General features: G+C 31.8%; 1 protein-coding gene across 3 annotated transcripts in view; it reads left to right on the forward strand.

Moving 5' to 3' along the window:
- Positions 1–15,585, forward strand: part of KIAA1033 (KIAA1033 ortholog) — a 61,919-nt gene that overhangs the window by 31,224 nt on the left and 15,110 nt on the right. For all 3 annotated transcript variants that reach the window (XM_008569171.1, XM_008569173.1, XM_008569172.1), the window contains 12 exons: positions 1,106–1,231; positions 2,918–3,025; positions 3,521–3,667; positions 3,793–3,872; positions 5,033–5,138; positions 5,696–5,812; positions 7,016–7,184; positions 7,639–7,793; positions 9,317–9,391; positions 9,672–9,776; positions 12,429–12,563; positions 14,182–14,290. In XM_008569171.1, coding sequence (XP_008567393.1) covers positions 1,106–1,231; positions 2,918–3,025; positions 3,521–3,667; positions 3,793–3,872; positions 5,033–5,138; positions 5,696–5,812; positions 7,016–7,184; positions 7,639–7,793; positions 9,317–9,391; positions 9,672–9,776; positions 12,429–12,563; positions 14,182–14,290 — 1,432 coding nt within the window. The remainder of the gene's footprint in view (positions 1–1,105; positions 1,232–2,917; positions 3,026–3,520; positions 3,668–3,792; positions 3,873–5,032; positions 5,139–5,695; positions 5,813–7,015; positions 7,185–7,638; positions 7,794–9,316; positions 9,392–9,671; positions 9,777–12,428; positions 12,564–14,181; positions 14,291–15,585) is intronic.

Genomic DNA, 15,585 nt, shown 5'->3' on the forward strand with positions numbered 1-15,585 from the left:
CTTAGGATGCTACCCTCGCATTTTTTAATTCCCTTAATTTAGCATGTCTCTTCACCACAGAGCTGTTAATGGTTCAGAGAAACTCTCAGCACCCACCCCACGGTGAGTGTCACTCCTTTAGTGAGCCACTGTTACTGAAGGGAGAGTACGTTGTCTCTCACATATGGTAGGGCAGGAAAAAGGTTGAGAAACACTGGCATATAGCTTCTATCCCACCTCTTTGGATGCATCCTCCATAGTATACTTTAGAGTCATCTCTAAACTGTACGTGTCTTTTTTAGGTCTTTATAACCCCCAGAAATCTCCATCATTATCTTGGTGTTTCTGTGTGTCCCTTTTGGGTCTGAATGAAAAGGTATTTGAGAGATAATACCCCTTTTTCCTGTTTTCTTATCCCACTCTGTTTCCCTAAGTCTAATAGTATTAAATTTTTTTTTTGCAAAACCTCACGAGACTTGTGGTTCCTTCATGAATAGAAGGGGAGGAGAGAATCTGTTTTCATTGGGCTGGAAGGAGAGAAAGCTTGACTAGCACTGAAGTAAGCAGGGACAAGATAGTGGATGGACTGTGGTGGGGGTTAGTCTAGGTGAAGAGCAAAGGGGGAACCAGCTTGAACTCAGAAATTCATTTGCATATGTGCATCGGCCAGAGAGTAGCTCTTTCTCCTCATTTCTCAGTTCCTGGCTCCTTAGAGTCCTTAGCTCTTGCCCTAAGTGGCAGCAGGTGAAGAGGCTTCTCTTCCCTGGCAGGTAAGGATGAATAGACACCTTCCTGACATCCAAATTAGTTCTCTAAAGGCTTTTTTTTTTTAAATTGGAAGTTTCTTTAACTGTGATAATACGCTATAATTTCAACAGTACTAAACTTCTGGTTATGTGATGGGGTAAATAAACTTTTGAAGGCTGCTTTAAAACTTAGTTGCCATATATAACATTGTCTTTGTGAGGAAGAGTATTTCAAAATTTTAAGAGCTGGCTTTAAAATGAACTGTAGAAACATTAGTTGTTGGCAAGTTGAGGAATAACTGTCATTGCATAGAGAATGAAATCTTGAAGAAATGAAATCTTTCCTTGTGATTATAATCAATGTTTTATTTTCTTTATAGGGCTTCTTATATGCATATAGTATTAGTACCATTATTAAAACCACAATGAATCTCTACATGTCCATGCAAAAGCCAATGACCAAAACCTCAGTCAAGGCATTATGCAGGCTTATTGAACTTCTCAAGGTGGGTTTTAGATTATTGTACCTTGCCATCATAATTGAGAAATGACTCAGGCTTAAATTAGATTGGTCTTGTAAGATTTGACTTCCTGATTATATGTGAACAAAAGATTATGGGAATGTGTACTTATGTCTCAATAGAATAAGGGAACTAACTACTGAGAGAAATTTCTGAGTAACTATGAATGGCCAATATATTTAAACTTTATTAAAAGTTAATATAGTGAGAGAAAAGATAGGAAATGGAAAAGTTAGCTTCAGTATTGTTACTAAAATTTTACTCATGGAAGTTTTAAAAACATGTTGCATGAGTTTAAAAAATACCTGTGAGATATTATCTATTGTTTTATACTGTTCATATGTTAGTTAAGATAAGGTTATTTATTTTGTAATTTAGTGAAAGTGCTGTAATCTTGTGATTTGAGCAGTAGGCTACTTGTAGAGGTGGTCAAATGAATTAAGAATCATAGTACACTTACAGAAGTAAGGTAAAATGTTTCTTAACATACTCTGTAAATTAGAAAAAACCTCAAAACTCCTTGTGTGCAGGAGAGCCCAGTTAATCTTTAGTAAAAATTGAAATTAAGATTTGCTGGTAAATTTCTGCTAATAATGGACTTTAGATTTGTTCAGGAAATAGAGATTATTTTTAGAGATTGTTTCTTTGGATTTTCAGCCTTTTTTTTCAAGATAATTATTTGTTATCAGTTATATAAAATATAAATACACAAATGTATATGTGTGTCTATATGTATAGATACATATTTATAAAATGTATGCATAGTTTTAAAAAATAATTGTAAATACTTAAATATCCACTATCCCACTTAAGAAATAAATGTTACCAATATTTTCAAAACCCCCTGTATTTCCCTTCCTGATTGCATCTAAACCATTCATTGTTACATATGTTTTTGAAGTTTATATTAATGAAGTTATACTTTATGTACTCTTTGACTTGCTTTTTTACTCATTATATTTTATTTTATATGTTGGGATGAGTAGCTGTAGTACATTCATTTTCTTTGGTATGTAGCTTTCCTGTAAATGGACTTCGCGGTTTCCAGTTTTTGCTATTATAAACAGTACTGCCCTTCTTGCATTAGTTTCTTGGTGTACTTGTGCAAGAGTTTTTCTAAGGTATTACATACTATAAATGGGTTGCTGGTTATATGTTATGCATATGTTCAGTTTTTCAAGATGATGCCAAATGGTTTTCCAAAATAGTAATATCAGTTTACATACCTCCCACAATATGTTAGACTTCCCATTGCTGCCAGCTGGCCAGTGCTGGTATTCCAGACTTCAGTCATTTTGTTTGTTTGTTTTGTAAATTAGTGGATATAATTGATTTTGATTGTGATTTTTAATGTTTAGCCCCTGATTGATTGTTAATGATGGTGAGTATCCTTTCAGTTATGTATTGCCTGTGTTTCTTCTTTTGTGAAAAGTCTGTTAATGTATTTTGTTTAGTTTTCTGTTGGATTGTGCACCTTTTTAAAAAAGAATCATTCATTTGGAGGTCTTATTTTAATATAGGTGCATTTACCAATCTTATCTTTTATGGTAGTACTTTCTGCTTCTCATTTACAAATTACTTCCCTAACCCAAAGTTATAAAAGTATTCTCCTATAATTTTTCCTAAAATTTTTAAATTAATTTTTACAAAATTACTTCTGATTCTTTTCAGGCAATAGAACATATGTTCTACAGGAGAAGCATAGTTGTGGCTGATTCAGTTTCACATATAACACAGCACCTTCAACATCAGGCTCTTAATTCTATTTCAGTGGCTAAGGTATGCACATTATTATGTGTTCAGCATAATTATGTTATCTTTTTTGTTCTTCTGTTTTATATGTGTTTTCTAGGTTAGCCTGTTTACTCCATTCCTTCAAACATAATATTCTTTATGATTTATCTCCATGGCATTTTATGATTTTTACTTAGAGTTATGATTATTGTCTTTACTCTGAAATTGCAGCTTGTAACACATCAATATTCCTCTTTTAAAATGACATTACATGCACTTTTGAAATTGATGCATAATTTTTTGGGAAATGATTTCTTATTAAATTAATATGGAAAATTTAAAGTATGCTTAATATATTTGCTGTTTCTACAGTGCTAAGAGATGATGTTATAGAAGTACAAAACATCAGAAGTTCAACAAGTATTTGTCTATGCTCTCATATTGAATCCTGGAAGAAGATAATCAAGAAGTTTTTCTTCTGAGTCTATTGTTATTGCCTCAGAAACAAAGCTAATAGTTTTCTCTTCTTTTATCTTTAAGAAAAGAGTAATTTCTGACAAAAAATATAGTGAACAGCGTCTTGATGTGCTCTCTGCTCTAGTTTTGGCTGAAAACACTTTAAATGGACCAAGCACAAAGCAACGACGACTAATTGTTTCATTGGCTCTAAGTGTTGGCACGCAAATGGTAAGTGTATTGCTATTATTTATGGAATAAAAATGAAGTCTGAGATTTCAGTTTCTTTGTTATTGACCCAGGAAACCTGTCCTTACTGACTGCAACTTCTCTGCCTTTTTTTCCCTTCCTGATAGAAAACATTTAAAGATGAAGAACTCTTTCCACTTCAAGTAGTCATGAAAAAACTGGATCTTATCAGTGAACTTAGAGAACGGTAAGTAGGACCAGGATATGTAATGATACTCAAAAAACAGGGCTAATAGAAACATCAATTTTCTTTTTAGCATAGTGAGAGAAGACAATATCCAGATGGAGCATTAGTTTCTCTCTGTAATTTCTTCAGCATGACCAAAATGAGACTGGGACTAGGGATCATATTTATTTAGTTTTGCTTCTACAGGAAACATGTAGCTTCTGGAAGAGCTCACCTGAGAAAAAGCAGTGCAATCCCATCACATTTGACAGAATCATGGATGTTGTGATTATATGTTGGGTATCTCTACTGGACTTTTAAAACTGCCACTTTATAGCAAGGCATCATCAGTTTGTGAGAGACTTAGAGATCCAAGACCCATAGTGTTCTGTAATTTTATTTAAGATTTGAATTTGAATTATATTGTCAGTAGCCAGTCACTAGACTGAGTTATTTTTTGGAAGTCTTATTTTTATAGCTGCTTGTGGCTTTATTGTTTCCTTTTTATTGAGTAAGCAGCAAGTTTCTTGAAGGGAAAATGGATCTTCTGAATTTTTATTTCCAGCTGCATTAAGGTTACAGCATAATTTCCATTTAATGCTTATGTTTATAACTTAATTTCTTTTGTTCTGAAAAGCTGACATTTTTGTGGTTAGAGGCATTTAACTTTCTATCCTTGGGAGAAATATTGTCTTCGTTAGAAGATATTTAATGATTATTTTGTTGCCTGTAAGGTGTGACTTGGCAAAGATTATAAACAGATTAAGTGTGACTGGTGTTTTTTGGTTTTTTAAAGGCTTTTCTTTCCAACTTGGAGACAGGTAAAATGGTGCATGGGATACAAGTGTTGTAAGTCTAGTTATAACAAATAGTATTGAAAATAAATTTATGTTAAATGCCTCTATTTAAAAGTTGTCTGTATTATTTTTAAAGTATGCTTTGAAACTAAAGCATATGTGCAGAATTCTGACAGTGACAGATATTGGAGTGTTTTATTACATTTGTTCTATTTGAAAAATATTTATTTTGTGACTTTTTATTCTAATGTTGAGTTAAGTGACGTAGGGAATGCAAAATGAATAATATAGACCTCTTACCCTTATAGTATTTAAAGTCATTCCTTTCATATTGTTCTGGAATATTTCAGTTTTGGTACCACTAATTATTACTTTATATTGTAGAGTCCAAGCACAGTGTGACTGTTGTTTTTTGTACTGGCATCGAGCTGTCTTCCCAATTTATTTAGATGATGTATATGAAAATGCTGTTGATGCAGCCAGATTACATGTAAGTAAAGGATAATATAAGAAATAAACACATCATTATTTTATTCACTGTACAAGCCATTCTAGTTTTAAAATAGATCATTTGATTTAACAAACCATTTTAAAATTACTGCTGCCATTTTGTACAATGTTATGCATATCCAATAAACTTTTATACAATCCGTAAAGTTTATATTAATCCTAATGAAATTAATTTTTAATATTTAGCTCTTCCTCTTATATTCCTAATGATTCTTATTTCACTTGATTTTAGTTTATATCACAATAATCTGACATTTACTTGTCAGTAAAGTATATGTTATTCAAATCTTTCTGTTTCTTTATGGAAGTAAGTGAATGCGCAAGATAGGAAAGGATAAGTGAATGTGAATTTTCTCTATATTTAGTTAAAGTATATGCTTTAGATTCTTCTCTTTAGGAAAGTAAGACAGTCATGTGGGAAAATTATTTTTCCTTCAAATTGAGGTTTTGTCTTTTGAGATAATTAACGTTTATTATATTGTTTAGATTAGAGGTTCAGTTTTTCTAAATTCATACACATTTTAATTTTCTTCTTAGTACATGTTCAGTGCTTTACGTGACTGTGTGCCCGCTATGATGCATGCAAGGCATTTAGAGTCCTATGACATACTTCTGGATTGCTATGACAAGGAAATTATGGAAATTTTAAATGAGGTAACATAATCTTTGAGATTGAAAAGCTTAAAACATGTTTTTGGAATGCAGCATTTGGAAAAAAAAATTGGATCGGTGCAGACTTTCACTGAGATAAAATTATTATTTATAAAATCATTGTGTAGAACAAAAAAACTATTTTTAATTCTCATATCACTATTATGCTAAATTGGTCTGTAATTCCTAATTTTTATTTAGAAATCAGACAAGAAATTTGGAAGTTTTTAATTTACTTTAGTAAATAATATAGTATTTGAATTTAAATTTGTTTATTAGAAGAATGCAAATGCAAAATGGGTTTGAATGTTGAGTGCTGCTAATAGTATAGTACATGGCAACTTTTTAAATATTTTATTGAATTTTATTGGAGCCCTAGTGGAAGGAAATTATATATTTAAAAGGCTTACTTGTGTAACAAAAATAATTCGAATGCAATATTGTAAATCCCTCCCTGTTTCAGTGAAGTGTGTATTATAAACACTGATTATCTTTAAAGTTAAATTTCCATCTAGTAATATTTTTATTTGGAAGGAAGAGTTAAAAATGAATAAACTTTATGGTATAATTTCTCATATTAAATATCCTTATTTATTTGTTGGCTACTCCTGGTGAGTGTTTAAGAATATTTATATATACTCTTGTTTAGAAAATAAAATACATGTTTGGTCAGTATTTAGAAGTCCGTGGTAGACCAGAAAAGATGATTAATTTCATTACCTTTAGCACAATGAATTTGGTGATTTTTAATGATCATCACAAAGAAGGTATTTTTTTTCTTTCTTATTTGGTATGGTCTCAGACCTTTTCTCCTTTGTTGTAAGTTCCTATAAATTTTATGCTTTATGTTGCATGTTCATGTTCCTTATAACAAAGCCATCAGTCATTATTAGCTTTTGATTTTCTTTTCAAGGGTATTAAAGTATTAAAGAAAATAAAGGCTTAAAATTTGTTTAACTACTTCCTGAGCAGAAAAATCATTGGTTTAAAATGGAAAGCAAAGTAATTTTTACTTTTTTACTTTCTCAATAAAAATAAGATTTTACCATGGAGTATTTAGAGTCTTAAACAAAAAACACAGTTTGACAATTTTTTCATCAATGCACTGGTTACAAAATTCTAAAGGTCAAAGCATAGGCATGTAGGGAAACAGTACTATTGAAATATCATTTTAAAAAATTAAAGTATCAATTCTTTTGTGAATAGCATCTGCTGGACAAATTGTGCAAAGAAATAGAGAAGGATCTGCGACTTTCTGTACATACTCATTTAAAGTTGGATGACCGAAATCCTTTCAAAGTTGGCATGAAAGACCTGGCCCTCTTTTTCTCTCTGAATCCAATTCGGTTTTTCAATCGTTTCATTGACATTCGAGGTGAGTTTAAGAGTCATATTCTATATCTTTTTACCTAGCTAGGTAAAGAAACAAAACTTTGAGGGTATATTTTTCTTTTTTTGTGTGTTAGTTCATTTATTCTTTAATTCCTTTTTGTTTCTTTTCTTTCTTTTTTTTTTTTTTTAAAAAAGATGACTGGTAAGGGGATCTTAACCCTTGACTTGGTGTTGTCAGCACCACACTCACCCAGTGAGCAAACCGGCCATCCCTATATAGGATCCGAACCTGTGGCCTTGGTGTTGTCAGCACCGCACTCTCCCGAGTGAGCCACGGGGCCGGCCCTCTTTTTGTTTCTTTTCTCATTTTTCCTAGCCATCTTATTTTAAAGGAAGAAATTCGATGTTCAAAAAAGTTGTCGATTTTTATTTCATTTCATTTTTCTTCCTTTTCTACTGTTTCCTAAATAAACATTTTTTGGATTTTTTTTTTTTAGCTTATGTAACTCACTACCTAGACAAGACTTTCTACAATCTAACAACAGTAGCTCTTCACGACTGGGCCACTTATAGTGAAATGAGAAATTTAGCTACTCAGCGTTATGGATTGGTTATGACAGAGGCACATCTTCCTAGTCAGACTTTGGAACAGGTATAATATAAAATGTTTTTAACATACTCTGACTGTAGTGTAATAGTATTTCTTTAGGAAATCTTTTTTCTCTTTAGTATGTGTTTATTTTTAAGAAAATATTTGTTATATAAAACCTGACACTTGACAAGAGTAAAAAATTAGATATTCCTAATTCGCTTTATGAAGAATTTACCATGGCTTCTTGTTTACACTCAGTATTCTGTTGAACATTTGAAATATATATAGATTGATATGCAGCTTTTCAGAAACAGTGAAATGAGGTAGGTGACTTTTGCAAAATTATAAGACGTTCAGTCAAGGCCACAGTTAAGGATTTTAAACCTGGGCATGATATCTTAGGAAAAATGGTTAAATTTATATGATTATAAATGTATTTGATCTTAAAATGAGGAGTGCAAAGAAGCATTTAGCTTTTCTAATTCAATTAGCTAATGTGCAATGTGTCAGTATCTCATGAGCATAACAATTTATGTTGTCAGTTAATTTGCATTGAACTCTTTATAAGATAATCAAGGTACTATTTACCAAAAAATATTCAGTTCCAGAATTTGAGGATCATAATTCTTCTTTCATCCTACTGCATGTAGGGATTATTTCTGGGAAGTTTGTATATTCTTTCACTCATTTATTTATACATCTGATACTTATTGAGGACATGCTAGACACTGAACTATATTTAGGGATACAGAGATAAATAGAAACAGTCCCAGCTCATGGACTTATAGCATAGTGGGAGAAAAAATGTATAAACAGATTTTTAAATTAGAACATGATGGAAGCTATAATAAAAACTTAATCAAAGAAGTCTTGGGATGCTATCTTGAGCCCTAATTAGAATAGCTGTGGAATAATTTGTATGATACCGTTGGGTGTTAAGAGTAATATCTGAAGAATGAAAGTTTCTTAATACATAACTTGTACATTAAAGGTGATCTGGAGTAATAATCAAAAGAAGCAAAAAATTTTGAAATTAGACTTAAAATCCCAGCTTTCTGCCTCTTCCTAGCTATTTGATCTCAGAGAACTCCCTTAGCTTCATTTTCTTTACCTGTGGAATTTAGAAGAAGAATACCTCTTTTTTTCAGAATTATATATTCGTATAAAGAACTTTGCAAAGTACCTGAAAAATATGTATTTCATAAATGTCACAGCATATCCTTACTACCTTTTAGAATCTGTTAGTTTGCTTGTAAAAACATGTAGAGAAGATCCTTGGGAAGACATATCCTCAAGGATAGGGGGGGAAATGACTGTGGGTCACAGATCTTTGAATATTTAACTGTTCCCATTTACACAAAAGGGATAAAATAATAAGCAGCCAGGTTTCTCCAAGGAGATAGTCCTGATTGTACATATCAAAAGGTTCTTTTAACCTTTGTTCATACCTTTTATATAATTCTTTAAAATAATTTTAGAATATTAGGAAACTTAATATAATCAATAAGTCACTATACTGATACAAGTTTAACTGATTATCTTCAACTAATAATAATAGAACTTCTGTGTGGATTGTGTTGTAGGGCCTTGATGTTTTGGAAATTATGAGAAACATTCATATATTTGTATCTCGATACCTCTATAATCTCAACAATCAGGTGAGTGGGTTTTAGAAATTTTTTTTAATGTGGGTGGATATATAGTGGAAAGGCTGAGGGGCAAGGAATTTCTCAAGTGTGAAAATCAATAAAATAAAATAAAAAATAATTGTTTAGAGATCTTATTTATTCCTTTTCTTTGATTGTACAATCTTCTTGAATGGCTTTTCTATTGAATTATCTTCGGTGAAATAGATTGTAAAATTTTCTTTGGATAATTGTCTGACCAGAATTTGCTATGGGATGTGTTGTTATTAAGAATAAATTTGTTTCATTGCAGATTTTTATTGAACGAACAAGCAATAACAAACATTTGAATACTATTAATATTCGGCATATTGCTAATTCAATTCGAACACATGGCACAGGAATCATGAATACAACAGTAAGAACTTTTTGAGGGGCTGGGTGGGTAAGAGGCCCCTGTTCAATTTAGTAGTTTAGAAGATAGTTTCCTCATAGAATATTCTGGTAAACATATACTACTGCCTGATTATTTTATACCTGGAATTCCATTTTTTCTGGCTGGTATAGTTAAAAATATCTGGTACTACAGTTGTGTTGGATGTGATGGGAGCTGTGATAAAAAAGGTACTTTAGAATGTCTTACCATTTCAGGGTCATCATTATAAATAGCACTGAAGATTTGAGAAGGGTATCAGCATATGTGTGTGTGTGTATCTTTGTATGTGTGTGTTTGTATCTGTGTGTGTGTGTGTGTGTGTGTGTGTGTGTATCAGTGTTGATTTTCTGAAAATTACTTTTAAAAACGAACCATTGGTAGTGGTTTATTTAATATCATCTGTGTCCTTTTTGGGGGAGGAGTTACTAATTATTGATATACATATAAATAGGAATTTACTAAACATTTTGAATCTAATTAGAAATGGGTATTCAATCACTTGAGGGAATCACTTGAAACTTGTATGCTGTTTTTCCCTCTTGAAAAAGAGAAATCTTTGAATTTATCAGGTTTTCAGGGCGCAGTTAATTTCTCCTTAAGGGGAAAAGAATGAATGCTTAAATAGTAAAGTATTTATTAAAACAGATTTGGAATGGGGGGGATAGGGAGAAGATTGAAAAGTTAAGTTGGGATCATTTTAGTATACAGTGGAGAAGGCATTTAAGTTTTTGAGATGATGAGTGACTGGAGCTCTATTTTAGTGGTTACTAACATAGAAGTGAGACACAGTCATAGTTTTAAATTGAAAATAAGAAGTCATCCTTTGCTTTCCTGGTCATGCTAAGAATGTCTAAGCAGAGGAAGAAAAGAATTATTTCTAAATCAAATTCTGACTTTTAAGGCAAAACTGAATAATAAAGTGGAAGCAATGGAACTTTAGGAGAAACTGTCCATCCCATCAGAAAGATACTGAATCAGGGGCCAGCCTGGTGGCGCACTCGGTAGAGTGCGGCACTTGGGAGTGTGGCGGCGCTCCCGCTGAGGGTTCGGATCCCATATAGAGACCGGTCTGCTCACTGGTTGAGCACGGTGCAGGCGTGACACCGAGGGTTGCGATCCCGTTGCCGGTCACGAAAAAAGACAAAAAGAAAAAAAAAAAAAAAAAAAAAAAAAAAAAAAAAAAAAAAAAAGAAAGATACTGAATCAAGTCAAGCCCAGGAAGCAGGACAGGATCAAACGTGTGGCTTAAATATCAGAAAAACTTTTTATTTTTATTTTAATGCAATAGAATATTGGTAAGCTTGTCGGTTCTTAGTATCTGAAAGGGTAGACGGATGCTTCCAAAAAATGGGATTTTTACAATAAAGTTACCAATACTATACATTTCTTACAATAAAATTACTAATAAAAAAAAAGGAGTCATCCCTGTAGAGATCATGTCTGAACCTTTGAGGATAAATAAACTCTGAACTTTTGAGGATAACTCTTCCTTGACCTCTGTCATCTATCAAACACTCATCCATGTAACAGATATTAAGAGTGAGTTTTATGTGTCTCAGGCACTGTGCTGGGCACTAGGGTGAGAAAAGCAGACATTTCTTGGTAATTACAGGGATAGAGATGTTAATCACACTACTGATGTCTGTTGATGATAAAGTGAATATAGAAGGATAAGAATCAGAGGGTGTCAGTTACCACTGTTAAGAATGGGAAAAGACTGTAAAGGAGGTAAAGAAAAAGTAAAGAAACAGAAGAGCAAGAGGAGCACAATGTTTAAGCCACAATATAAGTTCTGAGAATGCACCCACTTCTATAACTGGGTAAATGAAGAATGAGTAAAAAGGGCATAAATTTGCCAGAACCATTAGTAATATTTGAGAATGGTGGGAATGGAAATGAGTATAGGGTTTTCCATCTGTAGGTTAGGATTAATCTTATGTTATTTTGACTTTAATCTCAGCTCATGTCTCACTTTCTCAGGATTTTCTGAGTTGGGTCACAGGGCTTTTTGTTATTCATTTTCAAAATACCTACACTTTTCTTTTTATAAATTATTGCAATCAAGATGTAATAATTTATTTAACAATACTTATTTAAAATATGTCATCCTGCTAGAATATAAACTTCATGAGGACAAGGACCATGTCTAGGATCACAGCAGGACAAGAGGTGTTCAAAAATACTTAGGGATAAATATTTGAATGTTTACTATTTCCCTTTAGGAAAGTCCAAAGAGCATCATGTTTCTTACCTTAGTATCTTTCTAGACATGTGGATTAGTAGTAAGTAATCTTATGAATGGTGGATGAACATAGAAACTTCCGACTGGTTTATGGCCTAAAAACTAGGGTCTTGAGTCTGGTTTTGTGATTCTAACTACAACTCTTAGCCCTATCATGAGAGTATTTTCCATTTTTTTCTTTCTTTTTTCATCTTTATTAAAAATGTGTAAGAAGAGCTTGTAGAAAGTTCTATAAACTTGAGCAATAAAAACTTCATGTATTTAAATACTTCAGGTCAAACATGAATTAGGCTTTATAAATAGTACTTTTAGATAATCGACATTCAGTAACGTTGATTTGAAATTAATTTTTAGATTAACTTTTTTCAATTTTTTGAATGTTAATTTTATAGGTTAATTTCACCTACCAGTTTTTGAAAAAGAAGTTCTATATATTTAGCCAATTTATGTATGATGAACATATCAAATCCAGATTGATTAAAGATATTCGGTTTTTCAGGGAAATCAAGGACCAAAATGATCATAAGGTATGTTACATGTTCTTTTTAAAAGGTGGTTTAACTGTTGAGTATATGGCAAATGCTTATGCTAAAACTCAGTATTTAGATCTCAGTTGGGGTTTTAATTTTTCTATTTTTTCATGTCTTCTAGATAAGGTCTCCAAGCTTCTCATATTTTACCTTACAATTTCCTATTCCTTGCATTCTCTGTAGGCTTAAGGGTAAGGAAAAATTAAATATCAATGTAGCTAGGTGTTAATTTTCTTTATTTAAAAAATATTAATACATGCTCATTTTGAAACATTTAAACAACATAGAGTACATAAACCAAATACCTCCCTCATTTTTCTTTCCTCGCAATTTCATTTTCTGGAGGTAATTGCTGTTGAAGTAGTGTGATGTCTTCCTGATACCTTTCTGATAACATGTATTTGCACGTATATAAACTGCTTTTCAGTAGCAAAAGTGGAGTAATACAGTACATACTGTTTTACAGTGTGCTCATCACATGTCGTATAGATCTGCTTCATTCTTTTTTTAAGAGTTGATAGTGTAGATGTACCCCATAACTTATCTAACTTTTTGTTGATGGATATTTAAGTTTTTCTGATTTTCCACTGTGTAATTGGAGACTATTTCTGAAAGATTCTTTGAGAAATATCTAGGATGAAGAATATGAATATGAATATTTAAAATTCTGATACATGTTGCCAAGCATTCCAAAATACTGCACAGTTGACATTCCCACAAATAATTTATGAGACTGCCGTTTTCCCATAGTGAAGTGAAGAGTCAGTTGAATTATAAGTGGTAACAGTACGGAGGCACATAACTGTGTGGAGAGAGAACCAGCAGGCTTAGATGGGTCTTATATTTGATTTGTCATATGCAAAACTTTTAATTACCCTTCTTAAGATTCACCTAGTTCCAGTCCTCTTGTATAATACTTGGTAGTTCTCTTCAATGTCAGACACCTCAGTATTACTTTCTAGTAAAATAATCTTAGAAAACTATGGATTACAACTATCAGTAAGGAATTGTATTAACTCATTTTTATTGGAAGAGAAATTACTAGTATTCAGAGATAAATAATCATTGCTATTGTGTAAGAATTACTTCCTTTTGTTATTACAATAAAATGAATAATTTCTTAAATCTCTTAAACAACCAAGACTTGAAAAAGTTGTTTTTTAAATTGGTGATGGCAACTAGAAATTAACCCAGCTGATGTGTGTTCATTGGGAAGGAGTGTGTTTATGTCTCTGATACCTGTACAGCCCTCAAAAACTTGCTCACATATCTGTGAACAAATGTTTTTAGGAAGAATTGATTTCTTTTTTCTATCTGATAGAGTAGTTGGGTGTTAGGAGACCCAACTGGTGGGGGGGAACTTAAGTTTAGTGGCATTGATTATTCCTTTAGCTGATGTCAAAAAGAAAGAAATTTAATTTATATTGACCTTGAACATTGATAGTTTTTGTTCTGCAATTTTTTTGTCATTAGACTTAAGTGTTTTTTTGTTTGCTTGTTTGTTTTTTTAAACACAAAGAAATACAGAATTAGAAAGAGCAGTATGATTGGGTTGGTAGGCATTTTAAGCTTTTTGGGGTCTTTATTAAAGGTAGTCTTAAAATTATCTCTCTAGTATCCTTTTGATAGAGCAGAAAAATTCAATCGAGGCATCAGAAAACTTGGAATTACTCCAGAGGGACAGAGCTACCTTGATCAGTTCAGGCAACTCATCAGCCAAATTGGTAAGTTATAAAGTGTCAGGAAATAGAGTACAAATCCCATGACTCTATCTCTCTGATATATTAAATATCTCTTGCTAATAAAGGGCTGCTTATGTAAATAACTGAGCTCAATTTTATTACACTAGGGTAATTTTCTTTTTTTAACCAAAAATTTTTAAGTATGATTAGCTGTTGCTGCAGAAATAATTGATAAGCTGTAGACTAATATAACTTAAACCTTTTAAATTAAATTAAAAATATATTTAATAACAAACTCATCTCAAAGATCATATTCATAATTAATAGTCAATTGGTAAGTACTTATTGGGTACCTACTCTGTTCAAGGCACTGTTTTGGGCTTCTAAAACAGGTTCCCTCAATTTACAGCCTAAATGTGAAGGTATAAAATATTTACATGAAAAGTTAATTTAAATTAATAAGTTATATATAAATTTAATCAAAGATAAAATATTGAATATTATTATTTTTTATGCTACACCATTTCATATTGTACATATATAACTTATTGTCCTTCTGCCTTACAAGTAGAACTTATCTTTTGAAATATATTGTTTAAAAGCAAGAACTACATTTAAAAATAATCATAGATTAATACAACTTTATAATTGAGCTTTTCACATACATTATCTTTATTAATGTCCTCACAAGAATCATGTGAGATAAACGTGCAATTGCAGTTTTAAAGATGAAAACAATTCAGAGAAATAAGTGGTGTTGCTGGGACTTAAAGGTTATTTAGCTTTAAGTTCAAAGTTGTTTTATATTCTTCACAGTTTAACACCAAGCAGTTAATAAAATCTGATTGAGTATGTTTTGTGAAGATTATGCCTCCTGGGATTGATTCATTCATCTATCAAACATTTATTAAGCTTTTATTATGTCAAATATTTTGCTAAGTGCTAGGGATGCAAACTGCCTTTGCTCTCAAGAGGCTTGAAATTTACTAGAGGGAAAGATGTTACAGCATTTAATTCTGGAGTAAAGTCACTCAGTGCTAGCTTCAGTTTTATAAATTAACTAGTTTGCATATCAGACATTTCTATTATGTTTTAGTATAAAAACTTAGAAAATTTTACCTTTGTAAATTTTTTATTTTAAACCATTTAGTATGAGGAAGTGTCAAATAAGTACTGTTTAATTCAAGGGAACATTTGAGGTCATATATATATGCATTTTTTTTTGGCGGCTGACTGGTAAGAGGATCCAAACCCTTGACCTTGGTATTATCAGCACCACTTCTAGAGCAATGGTTCTTAACCCTTTTTGAGAATCTGATGAATATTCTGTGTTGATT

This window comes from Galeopterus variegatus, unplaced genomic scaffold (genome assembly GCF_000696425.1).
Source record: "Galeopterus variegatus unplaced genomic scaffold, G_variegatus-3.0.2 Scaffold472, whole genome shotgun sequence".
NCBI classification, from domain to species: domain Eukaryota; kingdom Metazoa; phylum Chordata; class Mammalia; order Dermoptera; family Cynocephalidae; genus Galeopterus; species Galeopterus variegatus.